The 16624-nt window shown below is 42.8% G+C and overlaps 1 protein-coding gene across 2 annotated transcripts in view; it reads left to right on the forward strand.

The window, feature by feature from the left end:
• Positions 1-16624, forward strand: part of AATF (apoptosis antagonizing transcription factor) — a 162571-nt gene that overhangs the window by 5879 nt on the left and 140068 nt on the right. For both annotated transcript variants that reach the window (XM_073666701.1, XM_073666702.1), the window contains exon 2: positions 3383-3574. In XM_073666701.1, the coding sequence (XP_073522802.1) occupies positions 3383-3574 (192 nt within the window). The remainder of the gene's footprint in view (positions 1-3382; positions 3575-16624) is intronic.

Here is a 16624-nt window from a genome sequence, read left to right on the forward strand (position 1 = left end):
GTGCATGTTGTGAAACAAAATGAACAAATTCTTGAACTGTGGTGTAATTATTTTGCCTCCCAAAAAATTGGAATAAACCTCGGTTCACATTTATCCGGTATCTACACTGAGCACTTACCTAAGGGTTTCCGTTTAACTCTGTGAAAAATGTAAATCAAATGTAACCCCCAATGAAACCACTAAGGATAATGAGGCAGATGGAGTCACTTTGGATTATCTGGCCCCCGTGTTGTCTTTGTCGGTGCGCACAAACGTGTGGTCGACCACTGTTAAGTTCATACCTAAAATGACAGGACACCGCTACATCAGAGACCTGAAAGAGTCCAAAGTGACTCAATCTGCTATAAAATCCCCAAAATACATCTCAAGTCCTGTTTTCTAGGGATTTAGTTGGACACCCCAACACAAGTGCTCAACGTAAAGCACAGGATAAATGTGAACCTAGCCTTAAAAGCAGTTAAAAATGTTATATACCTCACAATGCCCTAACTGCAGTCAGCATCCACATGTTTGGCGTTGCTGTAGCGAGCTGGGGGAGAACCCGCTGAATAGATTATGGTGACCCTATTTCCAGAAACACAAGCTGGTATAATGTGTTAGGCACTCAGCTGGCATATTTACAGTGTTCACTCTGCAACATCCACTCCATATTTTTTTTTTGGAAAACACCTGTGAGACCAAAATAGTCACTGCACCCGCAATGAATTCACCAGTTTCCATAATGGGGTCACTATTGGGGATTTTCTGCCTCCTTAGGGGCTCAAAAAAAATGGCAGCGCCCTAAGCAATTTCAGGAAAGGTGCTCCTTCCTCCTAAGTCATGTTGTCTAGTCAAATAGTGGTTTTTGACCACATGTGGTGAATTGTCATGTTTGGGAGAAATCGCATGAAAAATTGTGGGGTCTTTTTTCTCCTGTCAACCCTTCTGAAAATTAACAATTTATAACTAATATAACATTTTAGTACTAAAAATTATTATTTTCTTAATGCTTTTGACCCATTATTCAAAAAATTCTGTGAGGAACCTGTTTTGTCAAAATGCTCACTGGACCCCCAGATGAAATCTTTGAGATATATAATTTCCAAAATAGGGTCACTTGTGACAGATTTCTGCGGTTTCAGCACTTCATGGGCATTGCAAATGCCATACACAGTCTATTCCATCAAAATCTGTATTCCTTGTGTTTGAAGAGTAGTGTATGACTGCATATAGATGCATTTGGTAGATATTGTCAAAATTGTGCTCCAAAAATTAAATAGCGCATCTTCTCTTCCAAGCCCTGCCGTGTGCCCAGACAGTAGTATCAGGTATAACCACATTTTAAAGTGAACCTGTCACCAGAAATGGCGCTATCAACCTGCAGATATGTGTTTAATCTACAGGTTAACAGTGTTATTATGGTTATGCTGCCCGGCGTCTGCGCGCAGCCGGGAGGAACTTAACTTTATTCTCCACCAACATTTGGTTTCAGTCACGGGGGTGACAAATCAGTATATTTCCCTTTCCGAGCATAGGAAAATATCAGCTAGCGATGCTCTAAGGCTATATGGAGACCCCTGATAGGTTTATATTGCACATAATTTGCAAAAAAATAGATATCCCCAATATTTTAGGGAATAAAAAAATTACAATTATACTGGTTCAGTCATCGCTCTGAGAATACAGAGCGGCCGCTGTAACTGCGCCCCTGGCCCTGACTGACAGCCAGTTGAAATGACTGAAGCCGAATGCTGGTGGGGAGAATAAAGTTCATTTTCTTCCCGCTGCATTCGGCTGCGTGCAGGCGCCAGGCAGCATAATTACACTGTTAACCTGCAGATTAACCGCATAACTGCAGGTTAATAGCGTTATTTCTGGTGACCAGTTCCCTTTAAGAGAAATTTGTGTAAAAATTGTGAGGTGCATTTTGTTTTATAACCCCTTGTGAAAATGGAAAAACTTAACGCCAAAGCAACAATGTGATTTTTCATTCCACTAAGTTTTTCTCTCTAATTCATGCTGAATACAGCAGCCAGGATTATATTCCTCTCCAACTGCTAAACATATGCCTCTACCCTGTGCCACTCATTGCACTGGTTGCCCATCCTCTACAGAGTCCAATATAAACTTCTCACTCTCACCAACAAAAGCTCTCCACAGTTCTGCACCACCCTACATCTCCTCCCTCATCTCTGTTTACCACACTACCCATGCCATTTGTTTTGCTAATGACCTAAAATAATCTTACGGCATGCACTATCCTGGACAATTTGATTAATTCCCAATACCCACCGTATTAAGCGTGCCCTAAAAACGCACTTCTTTAGTCTGGCTTACCGCCTTATCTTACTTATCTAACTATTCCCGTTTTGCCCTTCCAAAATTATCCTCCAAATCAGGACCCTTGTAGCATCTGTGTACACACCCTCCATGCACTTACTGGCCCTCTGTGTCTGTCCTGTACACACTCTGGCTGGTGACCGGTTCATGCAGCGTTATGTAAATACCCTATTTATTATATTGATAGCTGGACCGTACAATACCAGCACTTTTTACCATTTACCTTTCGTGTCCCCCCTATTTCCTCATAATCTGTATGTTTGTGAGCAGGGTCCTCAATCATCTTGATAACTGTTGAATTGTCACTCTGTAATGTCTTTATTGTCTTTACAAGTCCCCTCTATTTAAAGTGCTGTGGAATATGTTGTCTCTATAGAAATTATTTTTATTCCACTTAGTGTTATTTCCTGTCAACTTCCTGACAGCAGATTTGAATTTTTTGAGGGGTATGATCTTTAAAATAGTATCACATTTTGGGATTTCCCAATAAATAAGCCCTCGCCAAAGGCACATTACAACTGAATAGGTCCATAAAAAAATGTTCTGGAAAAAAAAAATTACTTCTAAACTTTTAAGTCTTCAAACATTCTAGCAAAATAAAAGGACATTTGAGAAAATGATGCTGACATAAAGTAGACATGTTGAAAATGTTATTTGTTAACTTTTTGTTTGTGTGATATTACTATCTGGTTCCAAGGTATAAAAATTCAAAGTTTAAAAAATTGTTAATTTTGGTCAAATTTGAGATATTTTCTTTAACGCAAAACACATCCAAATATTACCACTAACATTAAGTTCAATGGCCCTGATAAATTAAGACTGGTGTTTTCTATGGGTTAATAAAGGGAGTCCTAGAGTAAGATGTGCCAAGTTTATTAAGAGATGTGTGCCTCCTTAATGAATTTGGTGCATCCTTTAATGGTCGTGCTCCACCACCACAGTTTTTTCAAACTGATCTCAACAAATCCACTGACATAAATTCCGCTTGGGTTTTTATACAATACTTGACTATTTTGTATATGTATCACTTGTGCGTGTTCATGTATGTTTTTGTTTTTTTCAGTTACTACTGCTAAGGTTATCGACAAATTTGACGAAGGTGGAATTGATGAAGATGATGGAGTTATACTTCGAAACCTCAAGAAAAGCACAGTTACTTTCCTGTGTGATACCGATAAAAAGTACTTAGGGAAAGCTACATCCCGGAAAGATTTAAAAGTAGAATTTGGCGAGGACTCTTTCTCTGAAAATTCTGGTGAGTTTTAGTTGGTTAGTGTTTTGTTGTGGTCATTTATCTTATTATTTTATCGTTCCTTTAATCATGTTTTACAGTTAAGTTAAAAAAACGAACATTTTCCATCTAGGTCAACCAATTCTTATGGTATTAATATTTAGTTCTACAAAACTACTGTATATACAGAAAAGACTAGTAAATAACTGTAATGGATTGACATCTCTGCCAACCACTGATTATCTATTGCTACATTTCTCCTACAAATCGATACTTTCAAGTAACTTTTCAGAATAAGCTTTGTGTCTGTGCACAAGGAATAACAGCATTTCTGGCCATTATGTGACTTGTATCCTACATTTTTTACTAGTTTTCACCTCTGCAGGCTCTATCTTTCATCTGCAGTTGACTCTGATCTGGTAGGTGGATAATAGCTTGGAGCTGGGACACCACAGTTCTGCACTATGTATGGTGGCCGTTCACAGGTAATGCAGCTCAGCTTCCATTTACTTCCCTTTGTTGCACATTAAGACACAAGGGTGGTAGGCGGTGTATAGCTCCTGAGGGACATGGAATATAATTCTTTATATATTTGGTAGTTTCAAACAGGGTCAAAAGAAAGGATAAGATGTAAGAAAGGATAAAATTGTAAAGTGCTGCGGAATATGTTGGCGCTATATAAGTAAAAATTATTAAGTAGGAAGTTGTTGATGTGTTTTTTTTTGTTGTTTTTTTAAACTTCAGTTTCCCTGAAGTATCTAAAGTATCTACACACCTGCAAAGCTTGTACTTGGGCATCCTGCATGTGCACATTGTACTATTGTTCTACCTTTTCAAAAAAATTTTTTTTTTAAGAACTAGATTAACCCCTTCACCACCTTGGGTTTTTGCTTTTCCATTTTGCTTCCCTTGTTTCCAAAGCCATTACCGTATTTTTCGGACTATAAGACACACTTTTTTACTCCTAAACTTTGGAGGAGAGTGGGGTGTGCGTCTTATAGTCCGATTATACATAAATATTGTGGGTGGTGGGGGATGTGGGGGAAAAGACAGTGGCGAAGTAGCAGTGTGCCCGTTATTAAAGGTCATGAATATTCACCACTCCCACAGGGCCTTGTGTGAAAAAGTGATTGCCCCCTCCTTAAAACATAAATTACCTATGGTTTATCACATCTTTGGGTAGCTGAGTTCAATTTCCCTAGCCACACACAGGCCTGATTACTGCCATACCTGTTCTCAATCAAGAAATCACTTAAATAGGAGCTGCCTGACAAAGTGAAGTAGACCAAAAGATCCTCAAAAGCTAGATATCATGCTGGGATCCAAAGAAATTCAGGAACAAATGAGAAGCAAAGTAATTGCGATCTCTCAGTCTGGAAAAGGTTCTAAAGCCATTTCTAAAGCGTTGGGACTCCAGCAAACCACAGTGAGAGCCATTATCCACAAATGGCGAAAACATGGAGCGGTGGTGAACCTTCCCAGGAGTGGCCAGCCGACCAAAACTACCCCAAGAGTGCAGCGACGACTCCTCCAAGAGGTCACAAAACACCCCACAGCAACATCCAAAGAACTGCAGGCCTCACTTGCATCATTTAAGGTCACTGTTCATGACTCTACCATTAGAAAGAGACTTGGCAAAAATGGCATGCATGACAGAGTTCCAAGACAAAAACAACTGTTAAGCAAAAAGAACACAAAGGCTCTTCTCAGTTTTGCCAGAAAACAGCTTGATTATTGCCAATATTTTGGGGAGAATACTCTGTGGACTGACGAGACAAAAGTTGAACTTTTTGTAAGGTGTATGCCCCATTACATCTGGCGTAGAAGTAAAACAGCATATTCAGAAAAGGAGCATCATACCTACAGTAAAATATGGTGGTGGTAGTGTGATGGTCTGGGGCTGTTTTGCTGCTTCAGGACCTGGAAGACTTGCTGTGGTAAATTGAACCCTGAATTTTTCTGTCTACCAAAAAATCCTGAAGGATTGTGACCTCAAGCTGAAGCTCACTTGGGTTATGCAGCAGGACAATGATCCAAAACACACCGTCAAGTCCACTTCTGAATGGCTTAAGAAAAACAAAATTAAGACTTTGGAGTGGCCTAGTCAAAGTCCTGATCTTAATTCGATTGAGATGCTGTGGCATGACCTTAAAAAGGCAGTTCATGCCGGAAACCGTCCAATGTCGCAGAATTACAACAATTTTGCAAAGATGAGTCGACCAAAATTCCTCCAGAGCGTTGTAAAAGACTTATTGCCAGTTATCGCAAACGCTTGGTTGCAGTTGTTGCTGCTAAGGGTGGCCCAACCAGTTATTAGGTTTAGGGGGCAATCAATTTTAGGTAGGTTTGGATTTTTTTTCCCTTAATAAAGACCTTCATTTAAAAACTGCATTTTGTGTTCACTTGTATTATCTTTATCTAATATTTAAATTTGTTTTGTGATCTGAAACATTTAAGTCTGACAAACATGCAAAAAAAAAAATGCGAAAAGGTGAAAGTATTGTAGAGGCTTTTAACATGCAGGGACCCCTAGGAGAACCCCCCCCCCCTTTTTTTTTTTTTTTTTTTTTTTTTTTTTTTTTTTTTTGTAGCGTTGTCATTTTTGATAAAGTTAAATATTCTGGGACTGCAGTACTGGTAAATGTAGCGCGGTGCCCTAAAATTATCTTTGGCGTGAAATGCCAAATTGACGTACTCCTATCTTGTGCCCTGCAGTGGGTGCATATAGTAAATAAGACACACGTATTTAGTAGTATTGTTCTCATGAAAAGCAGCATAATGTAAAATGGTATACAGTGACATATTTATTGTTTTTTTTCCTTATATATAGACTTAGTTTCAATAAATCCAGTAAAAAATGTAAAGGGTTGAAACAATGAATTCCTGTTTTTAAAAATGTCAACATCCTGGTACTGTACTACCGTGGCATATGTTTGTATGGTACTCTGAAAATATCTATTGGGTAGGTTTCCAAAAGGCAGAATAGATTTTAAAGGCCTGTATAGTAGTTAAATAGTATGGACAACTTTTGATATGAAAAAGGAAGTTTTTTTCATCTGATAGTGGTTACCTTTAGATAATAAAGCTTCATTAGCTTCAGTCTGCAATTTTAATTCCTTTATTCATTTTCAGACTCCATGGTATGCAGTTTGTAGCCTATTCCAAGCCTCAGATTTTTCTTTTGTAGGGGTGCAATATAGGCTGAATGAGAGGTTTGTGTACGTTCAGGATACTGCTGTCTTCATTATTTCAAACTGTACTGTGCAATAGTTTTAGGCAGCTATGGAAAGATTCCTGCAAAGCAAGAATTACGCTGGTGCTGCCCTGGAAAATTGCCACAAATTTCGGTTAGATTGATTCCCTCCTGATTGCCAAAACCGGTGGGGTGGTGGCCGACTAGGGGGAAGGGAGGAAAGAAGACTTCTGGGGCCACACTTTCTTCTATGTGGTCTTCGAATCTGCCTATCTCACTAAACCGAAGTAGACAGGCACCATGACTATGGTTAACTCAGTTTATTTGGTATAATGATCTGTTTGTGGGCAGAACCCACTGATGCATGTTTTGTGATAACTTGAATAGACTATCTGTATTTGTTCTACATTACCTTTAATACAGTAAGGTTGTGTGCCCACGATGCAGGTTTAATGCGTTTCTGCGCTGCATTTCCGCCGCGAAAACGCATTAAAAACACTTGATAAGTTGTCTGCCATGTTTCCCAATGATAATCCGCATGTGCTGTTCACATGCTGTGGAAATTTCCGCTGCGGATTATCATTGCGGAAAAATCCACAGCACAACCATTTCTTGTGTGTAATCGTGGCGAAATCGCTGCCATTGACTTGCATTGAACCACATAACATCCGCATGCATCCTTTATTTCTCGTTGATTAAACTTTATTTGGTTTAAAAAAAAAAAAATAAGAATGCTTTCGAAAATATAAGTATTAGGCTATGTGCATACTGTGCGTTTTTGATTGTTTTCGCTGCGTTTTTTTCCGCACGGAAATGCTAGGTAACCCGTGTGCCAGCTAACGCAATGACAATCCTGATGTGCTGTGCACATGATCCGGAATTTTCCTGACATGATTGTCATTGCGTTTAAATCCGCAGCATGTCCATTCTTTATAGTGTTTCTGCAGTGTTTTCCGCCCATTGAGTTTAATTAAACTGCGGCAAACCCGCAGGTATAAATATACTTGCGGATTTGCTGCGGATGTTTGCTGCGTATTTGACTGACTCAATTCTAGTCAATGAGTTAAATAAGCCGCAAAAACGCACAAAGAATGGTACCCGGGCCGGCCGGGGAAGACTACTCCTCCCATCATCTGACCACCACTTCCGCTGGTAACAACGGGAGCAGGCGCGGCTGAGAGGACAAGTAGTCTCCTCAGCCAGCGCCTGTGTGCGGTGTTAAAAAAAGAAAAAAAAAAAAGAGTAAACATCTATATTAAAATAAAAACTCCTTTCATTCTCCTCTGTCTGGCGTTTTCCCGATGTCCCACAGCGATCCGACCACCGAGCAGCCAGCAATACACTGACGAGAGCACGATCGCTCCCGGCTGAGTACATCGCTGCTGGGGCTGAGTTCATCAGCTGAAGATCAGCTGATCAGCCCCAGTGACCTCATTTACTACATCACTGATGTGTGGGAAAATTCGCATGCAACACCGGTGCAATAAAGTGAGGTCCTGGAGCTCTTCAGCTGATGAACTCAGGTGAACTCAGTCCCAGCAGCGTAGGATTGTACACTGCCGGGAGCGATCGTGCTCCTGTCAGTGTATTGCTGGCTGCCAGGTGGTCGGATTGCCGTGGGACATTGGGAGGATGCCGGACAGGTGAGAATGAAAGGTGCTTTTATTTTAATATAGATTTTTACTTTTTTTTTTAAACACCGCGCACAGGCGTTGGCTGACAAGACTACTTCTCCTCTCAGCCGTGCCTGCTCCTGCTATTATCAGCGGGAGCGGTGGTCAGATGATGGGAGGAGGAGTCTTCCCTGGCCGGCCCGGGTACCATTCTTTGTGCGTTTTTGCGGCGTATTTGACTCGTTGACTTGAATTGAGTCAGTCAAATACGCAGCAAACACATGCAGCAAATACGCAAGTATATTTATACCTGCGGGTTTGCTGCAGTTCATTTGAACTTAATGGGCGGAAAACGCTGCAGAAAAGCTATAAAGAATGGACATACTGCAGATTTAAACGCAATGACAATCCTGACGGGAAATTCCTGATCATGTGCACAGCACATCAGGATTGTCATTGCATTAGCTGGTGTATGGATTACTTAGCGTTTTTCGTGCATTTCCGCCGTGAAAATGCATCAAAAACACACTGTGTTCACATACCCTTAGATTACTGGGTGGAGCCGTTCTGACACAATCAGAGCTTTTAGATTTAGAATGAAGCAGAGCTGAGAAAGCTAACCCCACCCACACCAGGCTCTCCATGTACCAGGTCCATAGACGGTGAGCTGCTCTCAGGAGAGGGCAATGTTAATCTGTTAGTGGCAAATCCTTCACAGTTAGTAAACAGCAGCAAGCACTTTGACAAGTGACACATCCCTGAATTCTGTGTTTCAGCCTCTATCTCCTGCTGTCTTCAGTTTACATAGCAAATCCTGCTGACAGATTCCCTTAAACAAAATGCTAAGTAAATGAACAGAAGAGAAATGTACAGGAAATTGATGTTTGGTGTGACCTGACCACCCTTTGCCTTCAAAACAGCATGAAAGTATGAATTCTTCTAGGTACACTTGTACACATTTTATGAAGGAACTCGGCAACGAAGTTGTTCCAAACATATTGGAGAACCACAGATCTGTGGATGTAAGCTTGTGCAAATCCCTCTTTCTTTTCATATAATCCCAGACAGACTTGATGTTGTGACCAGGGCTCTGGGGTGGCCATCTCATTATTTCTATGACTCTTTATTCTGCTTTAGGGCTCAGTCACTCGTCAGTTCTTCACGTACCAGTGCTATCCATTTTTTCATGGACAGAATGATGGACATATGATACCCTATGGGCCTGTTCACATGTCAGATTTTTTCCTCAGAGTGATCCATGCAAAATTACGGAGACATGTCCGATATTGATCCGAGTGTTAGATCAAAATCTGCAATGCCTGTCTATGGGTCAGTGAAAAAATCTGACAGCATTTGAATGCCTTCCATGTGCTGTCCGTTTTTCACTGACTGATTGTAAAAGGTGAAGAAACTTTGTTTTTGTTTTTTTTCTCTTCACTGGAAAAAAACTGATGAAATTTGACAAAACTCTGAAAATCTGAGGGCACTCTGATGACAATGATTGGTGAAACTCGGTCAGTTTCTCTCGTACGTCAAAAAACCTGATGTCTGAATGAGCCCTAACACTAAAGATAATTCTTGAAGCACCACTCCAGCGTTTTTTTTTTTTATTTCAGCGCTGGAGTGGTACTAATCTACGTTTCCTGACCCTGGTCTTATATTTACCAGCCACTGTCCTCAGCTCTTCTCAGCGCTGCTGCGGTCCCGTGCCGCAATCTTGCAACCGCAACTTCCGACTGCCCGGCTAACATAGAGATAATGGTCACAAGCTGTAGTAGGATTAATAGACAAAAGCAGGTATCTTAAGTGGGTCCATAAAGGACTGCCTGGTTAAGTGGAATAGACAGTAACGGCGTCACAACGTGGTATCCAGCGCTGGTTGTTCAGCGGTGGATACAGCATTGTGACGCCGTTACTGTCTACTCCACTTAACCAGGCAGTCCTTTATGGACCCACTTAAGATACCTGCTTTTGTCTATTAATCCTACTACAGTCTATATACTGTCAACTGAAGAAGGTCCAAAGTGACCGAAACGTTTTGTATTGTATATAATGGACTGCAATAAATTTTCACTACTTGAATATACTGTCGAGTGCCAAGGTTATTCTCACTGTTGTCTGCTGACCCACATTATTTTATCGTTCTTGAGCCCTTTGGCAAATAAATGGCCTTCTGCTTCAGCCAAATATTTCTCCTTTTGATTCCTTAGTGCTGAGCAACTGCTACCAAATTTCTACTCCCTATTTCCTGTGTTGTGTGTAGTTCAGTCGCTTTCCCTTGGTTCTATGTCAAAGGTATGTTTTTTTTTTCCCCATGATGTCCATTTCTGGCTATACTTCTACAAATAGCAGAGCAGATGGGTGTAGCTGGGACTTGCTGGTATTTGCTAGTTCTGAGCTGATGGCACTGCTGGACAAAAAAATAAAAATTATCGGTCACAAAAAAAATTACAACACAAATACAATTTTTTATTATTTATGTATACACAGTATGTATGTATAGTGGGTACGGAAAGTATTCAGACTCCTTTAAATTTTTTACTTTTTAGAATTTACCAAATGCTGCAATGAAACAAAGTTCATTTTTTTCTCATTAAAGTACACTCTGCACCCCATCTTGACTGAAAAAAAACAAAACAGAAATGTAGAAAGTTTTGCAAATTTATTAAAAAAGATAAACTGAAATATCACAAGGTCATAAATATTCAGACCCTTTGCTCAGTATTGAGTAGAAGCCCCCTTTTGAGCTAGTACAGCCATGAGTCTTCTTGGGAATGATGCAACAAGTTTTTCACACCTGGATTTGGAGATCCTCTGCCATTCTTCCTTGCAGATCCTCTCCAGTTCCATCAGGTTGGATGGTGAACGTTGGTGGACAGCCATTTTCAGATCTCTCCAGAGAAGCTCATTTGGGTTTAGGTCAGAGCTCTGGCTGGGCCAGTCAAGAATGGTCACAGAGTTGCTCTGAAGCCACTCCTTTGTTATTTTAGCTGTGTGCTTAGTGTCATTGTCTTGTTGGAAGGTGAACCTTCGGCCAAGTCTGAGGTCCAGAGCACTCTGGAAGAGGTTTTCATCCAGGATATCTCTGTACTTGGCCGCATTCATGTTTTCTTCAATTGCAACCAGTTCTCCTGTCCCTGCAGCTGAAAAACACCCCCATAGCATGATGCTGCCACTACCATGTTTCACTGTTGGGATTGTACTGGGCAGGTGATGAGCCGTGCCTGGTTTTCTCCACACATACCGCTTAGACTGATAGACAAAGATAAAACTTTTTCTATCGTTGTCGCATCAGACCAGAGAATCTTATTTCTCATAGTCTGGGAGTCCTTCATGTGTTTTTGAGGAAACTCTATGCGGGCTTTCATATGTCTTGCACTGAGGAGAGGCTTCCGTCTGGCCACTCTGCCATAAAAGCCCGAGTGGTGGAGGGCTACAGTGATAGTTGACTTTGTGGAACTTTCTCCCATCTCCCTACTGCATCTCTGGAACTCAGCCACAGTGATCTTGGGGTTCTATTTTACCTCTTTCATCAAGGCTCTTCTCCCACGATTGCTCAGTTTGGCTGGACGGCCAGGTCTAGGAAGACTTCTGGTGGTCCCAAACTTCTTCCATTTAAGGATTATGGAGGCCACTGTGCTCTTAGGAATCTTGAGTAATGCAGAAATTCTTTTGTAACCTTGGCCAGATCTGTCCCTTGCCACAATTCCGTCTCTGAGCTCCTTGGGCAGTTCCTTTTGAGCTCATGATTCTCATTTGGTCTGACATGCACTGTGAGCTGTGAGGTCTTATATAGACAGGTGTGTGCCTTTCCAAATCAAGTCCTATCAGTTTAATTAAACACAGCTGGACTCCAATTAAGGAGTAGAACCATCTCAAGGAGGATCACAAGGAAATGGACAGCTTGTGACTTAAATATGAGTGTCTGATCAAAAGGGTCTGAATACTTAAGACAACGTGATATTTCAGTTTTTCTTTTTTAATAAATTTGCAAAAAAAAAAAACTTTTTAGAATGTACCAAATGGCTGCAATGAATCAGAGTGAAAAATATAAAGGGGTCTGAATACTTTCCGTACCCACTGTGTGTGTATAATAAATATATATATGTACAGACCAAAAGTTTGGACACACCTTCTCATTTAAAGATTTTTCTGTATTTTCATGACTATGAAAATTGTACATTCACACTGAAGGCATCAAAACTATGAATTAACACATGTGGAATTATATACTTAACAAAAAAGTGCGAAACTGAAAATATGTTGTAACGGGTCTGGGAGGCGGAACCTCTGAGCTACTATACAAGGGGGCGGTCCTTGTAAGGGAGCGGGTGGCGACCAGGCAGGCAGTCACAGCAGGTACCGGGACAGTCTCTGGAAGAAGGGGCAGGAGGTCACGGCAAGTGACCGGGGCAGTCTCTGGATGAACGGGCAGATGGTCACGGCAAGTGACCGGGGCAGTCTCTGGATGAACGGGCAGATGGTCACGGCAAGTGACCGGGGCAGTCTCTGGGTAAAGGGTTGGTACGACCTGTGGCGGCTGATGGTAGACGTGAGCTCCCAGGTGAGCAGGCGAGAGTCTCTGGATAAACGGGTGGTCACAGCATGTGACGGCGGAGCCTCCAGGAAGACCAACAGACAGGCGGCAGATGAGCGCTCCCAGGTGAGCGGGCAGAAGTCTCTGGACAGGCGCGTGGTCACAGCACGTGACGGCAGAGCCTCCAGGTAGGCTAGCGGACAGGCAGCAGATGAGCGCTCCCAGGTGAGCGGGCAGGAGTCACTGGACAGGCAGGTGGTCACAGCACGTGACGGCGGAGCCTCCAGGTAGGCTAGCAGGCAGGTAGCGGATGTGCGCTCCCAGGTGAGCGGGCAAGCTGGTCCATAGACAGACTGACAGGAGTTGGAAGGCAGACCGTGGGACCTCAGGCAAGCAGGCAGGTAGCAGAATATCAGGCAGGAATAAGACAGCGAGCTGGCAGGAATCTGGCAGGTATCTGGCAGGTAACTGGCAACGGGACCTGAGGGCTGAAGCAGAGTAGAGAACAGTGCAACAACATTGCTCGGGCACCTCCATTTTGGAGGAGGTGCCTTATATATGGTGAAGTCCTCCGGCCATTGGCCGGGGACTCCTTAGGACGGCGCGCGCGGCCCCTTTAAGAGGGAGGGAGAGCGCGCGCGCCCTAAGCACAGTGGCCGGGAAGGAGCGCGCGCTGCCAGCAGAGCGGGAGGAGGACGCCGGGCACGGAGCAGAGAGGTGAGGGGAACAGCGTCCCTGCCTAGCAGAGGGCAGGGACGCCGGCGCTACATATGTCTTATATTCTAGGTTCTTCAAAGTAGCCACCTTATGCTTTGATGACTGCTTTGCACACTCTTGGCATTCTCTTGATGAGCTTCAAGAGGTAGTCACCGGAAATGGTCTTCCAACTATCTTGAAGGAGTTCCCAGAGATGCTTAGCACTTGTTAGCCCTTTTGCCTTCACTCTGCGGTCCAGCTCACCCCAAACCATCTCTATTGGGTTCAGGTCTGGTGACTGTGGAGGCCAGGTCATCTGGCGTAGCACCCCATCACTCTCCCTCTTGGTCAAATAGCCCTTACACAGCCTGGAGGTGTGTTTGGGGTCATTGTACTGTTGAAAAATAAATGATGGTCCAACTAAACGCAAACCGGATGGAATAGCATGCTGCTGCAAGATACTGTGGTAGCCATGCTGGTTCAGTATGCCTTCAATTTTGAATAAAACAGTGTCACCAGCAAAGCACCATCACACCTCCTCCTCCATGCTTCACGGTGGGAACCAGGCATGTAGAGTCCATCCGTTCACCTTTTCTGCGTCGCACAAAGACACGGTGGTTGGAACCAAAGATCTCAAATTTGGACTCATCAGACCAAAGCACAGATTTCCACTGGTTTAATGTCTTTAGCCCAAACAAGTCTCTTCTGCTTGTTGCCTGTCCTTAGCAGTGGTTTCCTAGCAGCTATTTTACCATGAAGGCCTGCTGCACAAAGTCTCCGCTGCTTTTTTCTTGCCATAATACAAATTCTAACAGTCTATTCAGTAGGACTATCAGCTGTGTATCCACCAAACTTATGCACAACACAACTGATGGTCCCAACCCCATTCATAAGGCAAGAAATCCCAGTTATTAAACCTGACAGGGCACACCTGTGAAGTGAAAACCATTTCTGGTGACTACCTCTTGAAGCTCATCAAGAGAATGCCAAGAGTGTGCAAAGCAGTCATCAAAGCAAAAGGTGGCTACTTTGAAGAACCTAGAATATAAGACATATTTTCAGTTGTTTCACACTTTTTTGTTAAGTATATAATTCCACATGTGTTAATTCATAGTTTTGATGCCTTCAGTGTGAATGTACAATTTTCATAGTCATGAAAATACAGAAAAATCTTTAAATGAGAAGGTGCGTCCAAACTCTTGGTCTGTACTGTGTGTGTGTATGTGTGTGTGTGTATATATATATATATGTGTGTGTGTATATATATATTGTATGTGTGTATATATATATTGTATGTGTGTATATATATATATATATATAATGTGTGTGTGTATATATATATATATATATATATATATATATATATATATATATATATATATATATATATATATATATATATTATTTTTTTATTATATTTATACAGTGGGTACGGAAAGTATTCAGGCCCCTTTAAATTTTTCACTCTTTGATTCATTGCAGCCATTTGGTAAATTCTAGAAAGTTGTTTTTTTTTGCAAATTTATTAAAAAAGAAAAATTGAAATATCACATGGTCATAAGTATTCAGACCCTTTTGATCAGACACTCATATTTAAGTCACATGCTGTCCATTTCCTTGTGATCCTCCTTGAGATGGTTCTACACACACACACACACACACACACACACACACACACACACACACACACACACACACTGGGTACGGAAAGTAGTTAGACCCCTTTAAATATGTATATAAATAATGTTTGTGTATATTTTATTTTTTTCTTAAAAGGGATCCGGTCTCCTCGAAATATGCTATTTACTTGCAAATTCAGCAGATAAATAGTGTTACAATGCTGCCCGACTACCTAACTGGAAGAAAATGAGTTTTTATCGGTCGACCATGACAGCACCACGAGAGAGGGGATCCGCCCACCAAGGACAGGAAACCTACAGGCTAAAAAGTAAGTTTGGTTTCCTGTCCTTGATGGAGGAAACCTCGGACAGGCCTACCTGTGAAGATGTCCGGAAGAAGCGTACTGTCTAGCTGCGCCCCTATCTGGGATCAGCAACTCCAGTACCGTCCTGTGCCCTGGGCTGTGGGAGCTGCGCCCCTGTCTGGGATCAGCAGCTCCAGTACCGTCCTGTGCCATGGGCTGTGGGAGCTGCGCCCCTGTCTGGGGTGGCAGCTCCAGCCAGATGGATCGTGATGACGGAGGCCAACTTGAGGTGGTCACAGTATTGGGGGGCTGTGCCCCTGTCTGGGGTTGGCAGCCCCAGACCTGCCCGCAGGAGGCTGGGGAAGCGGCACCCCGGCCGGGGTAGGGCCGCCCCTAGCAGCAGGTGAACGCTAGCTGGAGCAGGCAGCTGGAGGGAGAAAGCCCGATTACAGGAGCAGCTCCTCTATGACCGGCGCCGCATGCTTCCGATCTTTTACTAGGCTGTGGCGGGGCCTGATGTCGGGCGGTCCAGTCCACATGCATGCAGACGCCGCGTGAGTGCTGCATTCTCCCCTCCAACCAGCAGATGGCAATGTTAAAAAAAAAAAAAAAAAAAAAAAAAGAGGGGAAATTTAATGGAAAGTAGACGCTCCTATTTAAGCGTCCAGATATCGCTGCTCTAGGCTTCCCAGCTACTTCAGAACTCTATTGTTAATGGATTCTGAAGACGAGCAGCAGCAAATCCAGCGACCACCGCTTTCTCCATCTCAGCGGTCACCTGGGGAGCTCCAGGAGACACGACCCCCTCGAGTCACCAGCAATTCTCGGACTGCAGGTAGACGAACCCGGTCCGGGCATCGTGACTCTAACAAGACGGACTAATCTGCAGCCCCTAGGGACGATCCCCCGGCTGAGAAAGGTCCTCCAGTTAAACCGGTACCGGCTATTTGAGCTATGGGTAAGTGATCTTCGAGGAAGTTCACTTGGGTAATAAGGTGTCCCTTCTTCTTATCCGTTTAGGGGAAGAAGTGTACCTCCAAAACCAAACACAAGCAATGTGTGTTATGCGAGGCCCTCTTGGCGGACTCATATTCCAAAAGACTGTGCCAGT

This window comes from Phyllobates terribilis, unplaced genomic scaffold, assembly GCF_046119375.1.
Source record: "Phyllobates terribilis strain yellow unplaced genomic scaffold, ASM4611937v1 Scaffold_2__4_contigs__length_985480577, whole genome shotgun sequence".
In the NCBI taxonomy this organism is placed as follows: domain Eukaryota; kingdom Metazoa; phylum Chordata; class Amphibia; order Anura; family Dendrobatidae; genus Phyllobates; species Phyllobates terribilis.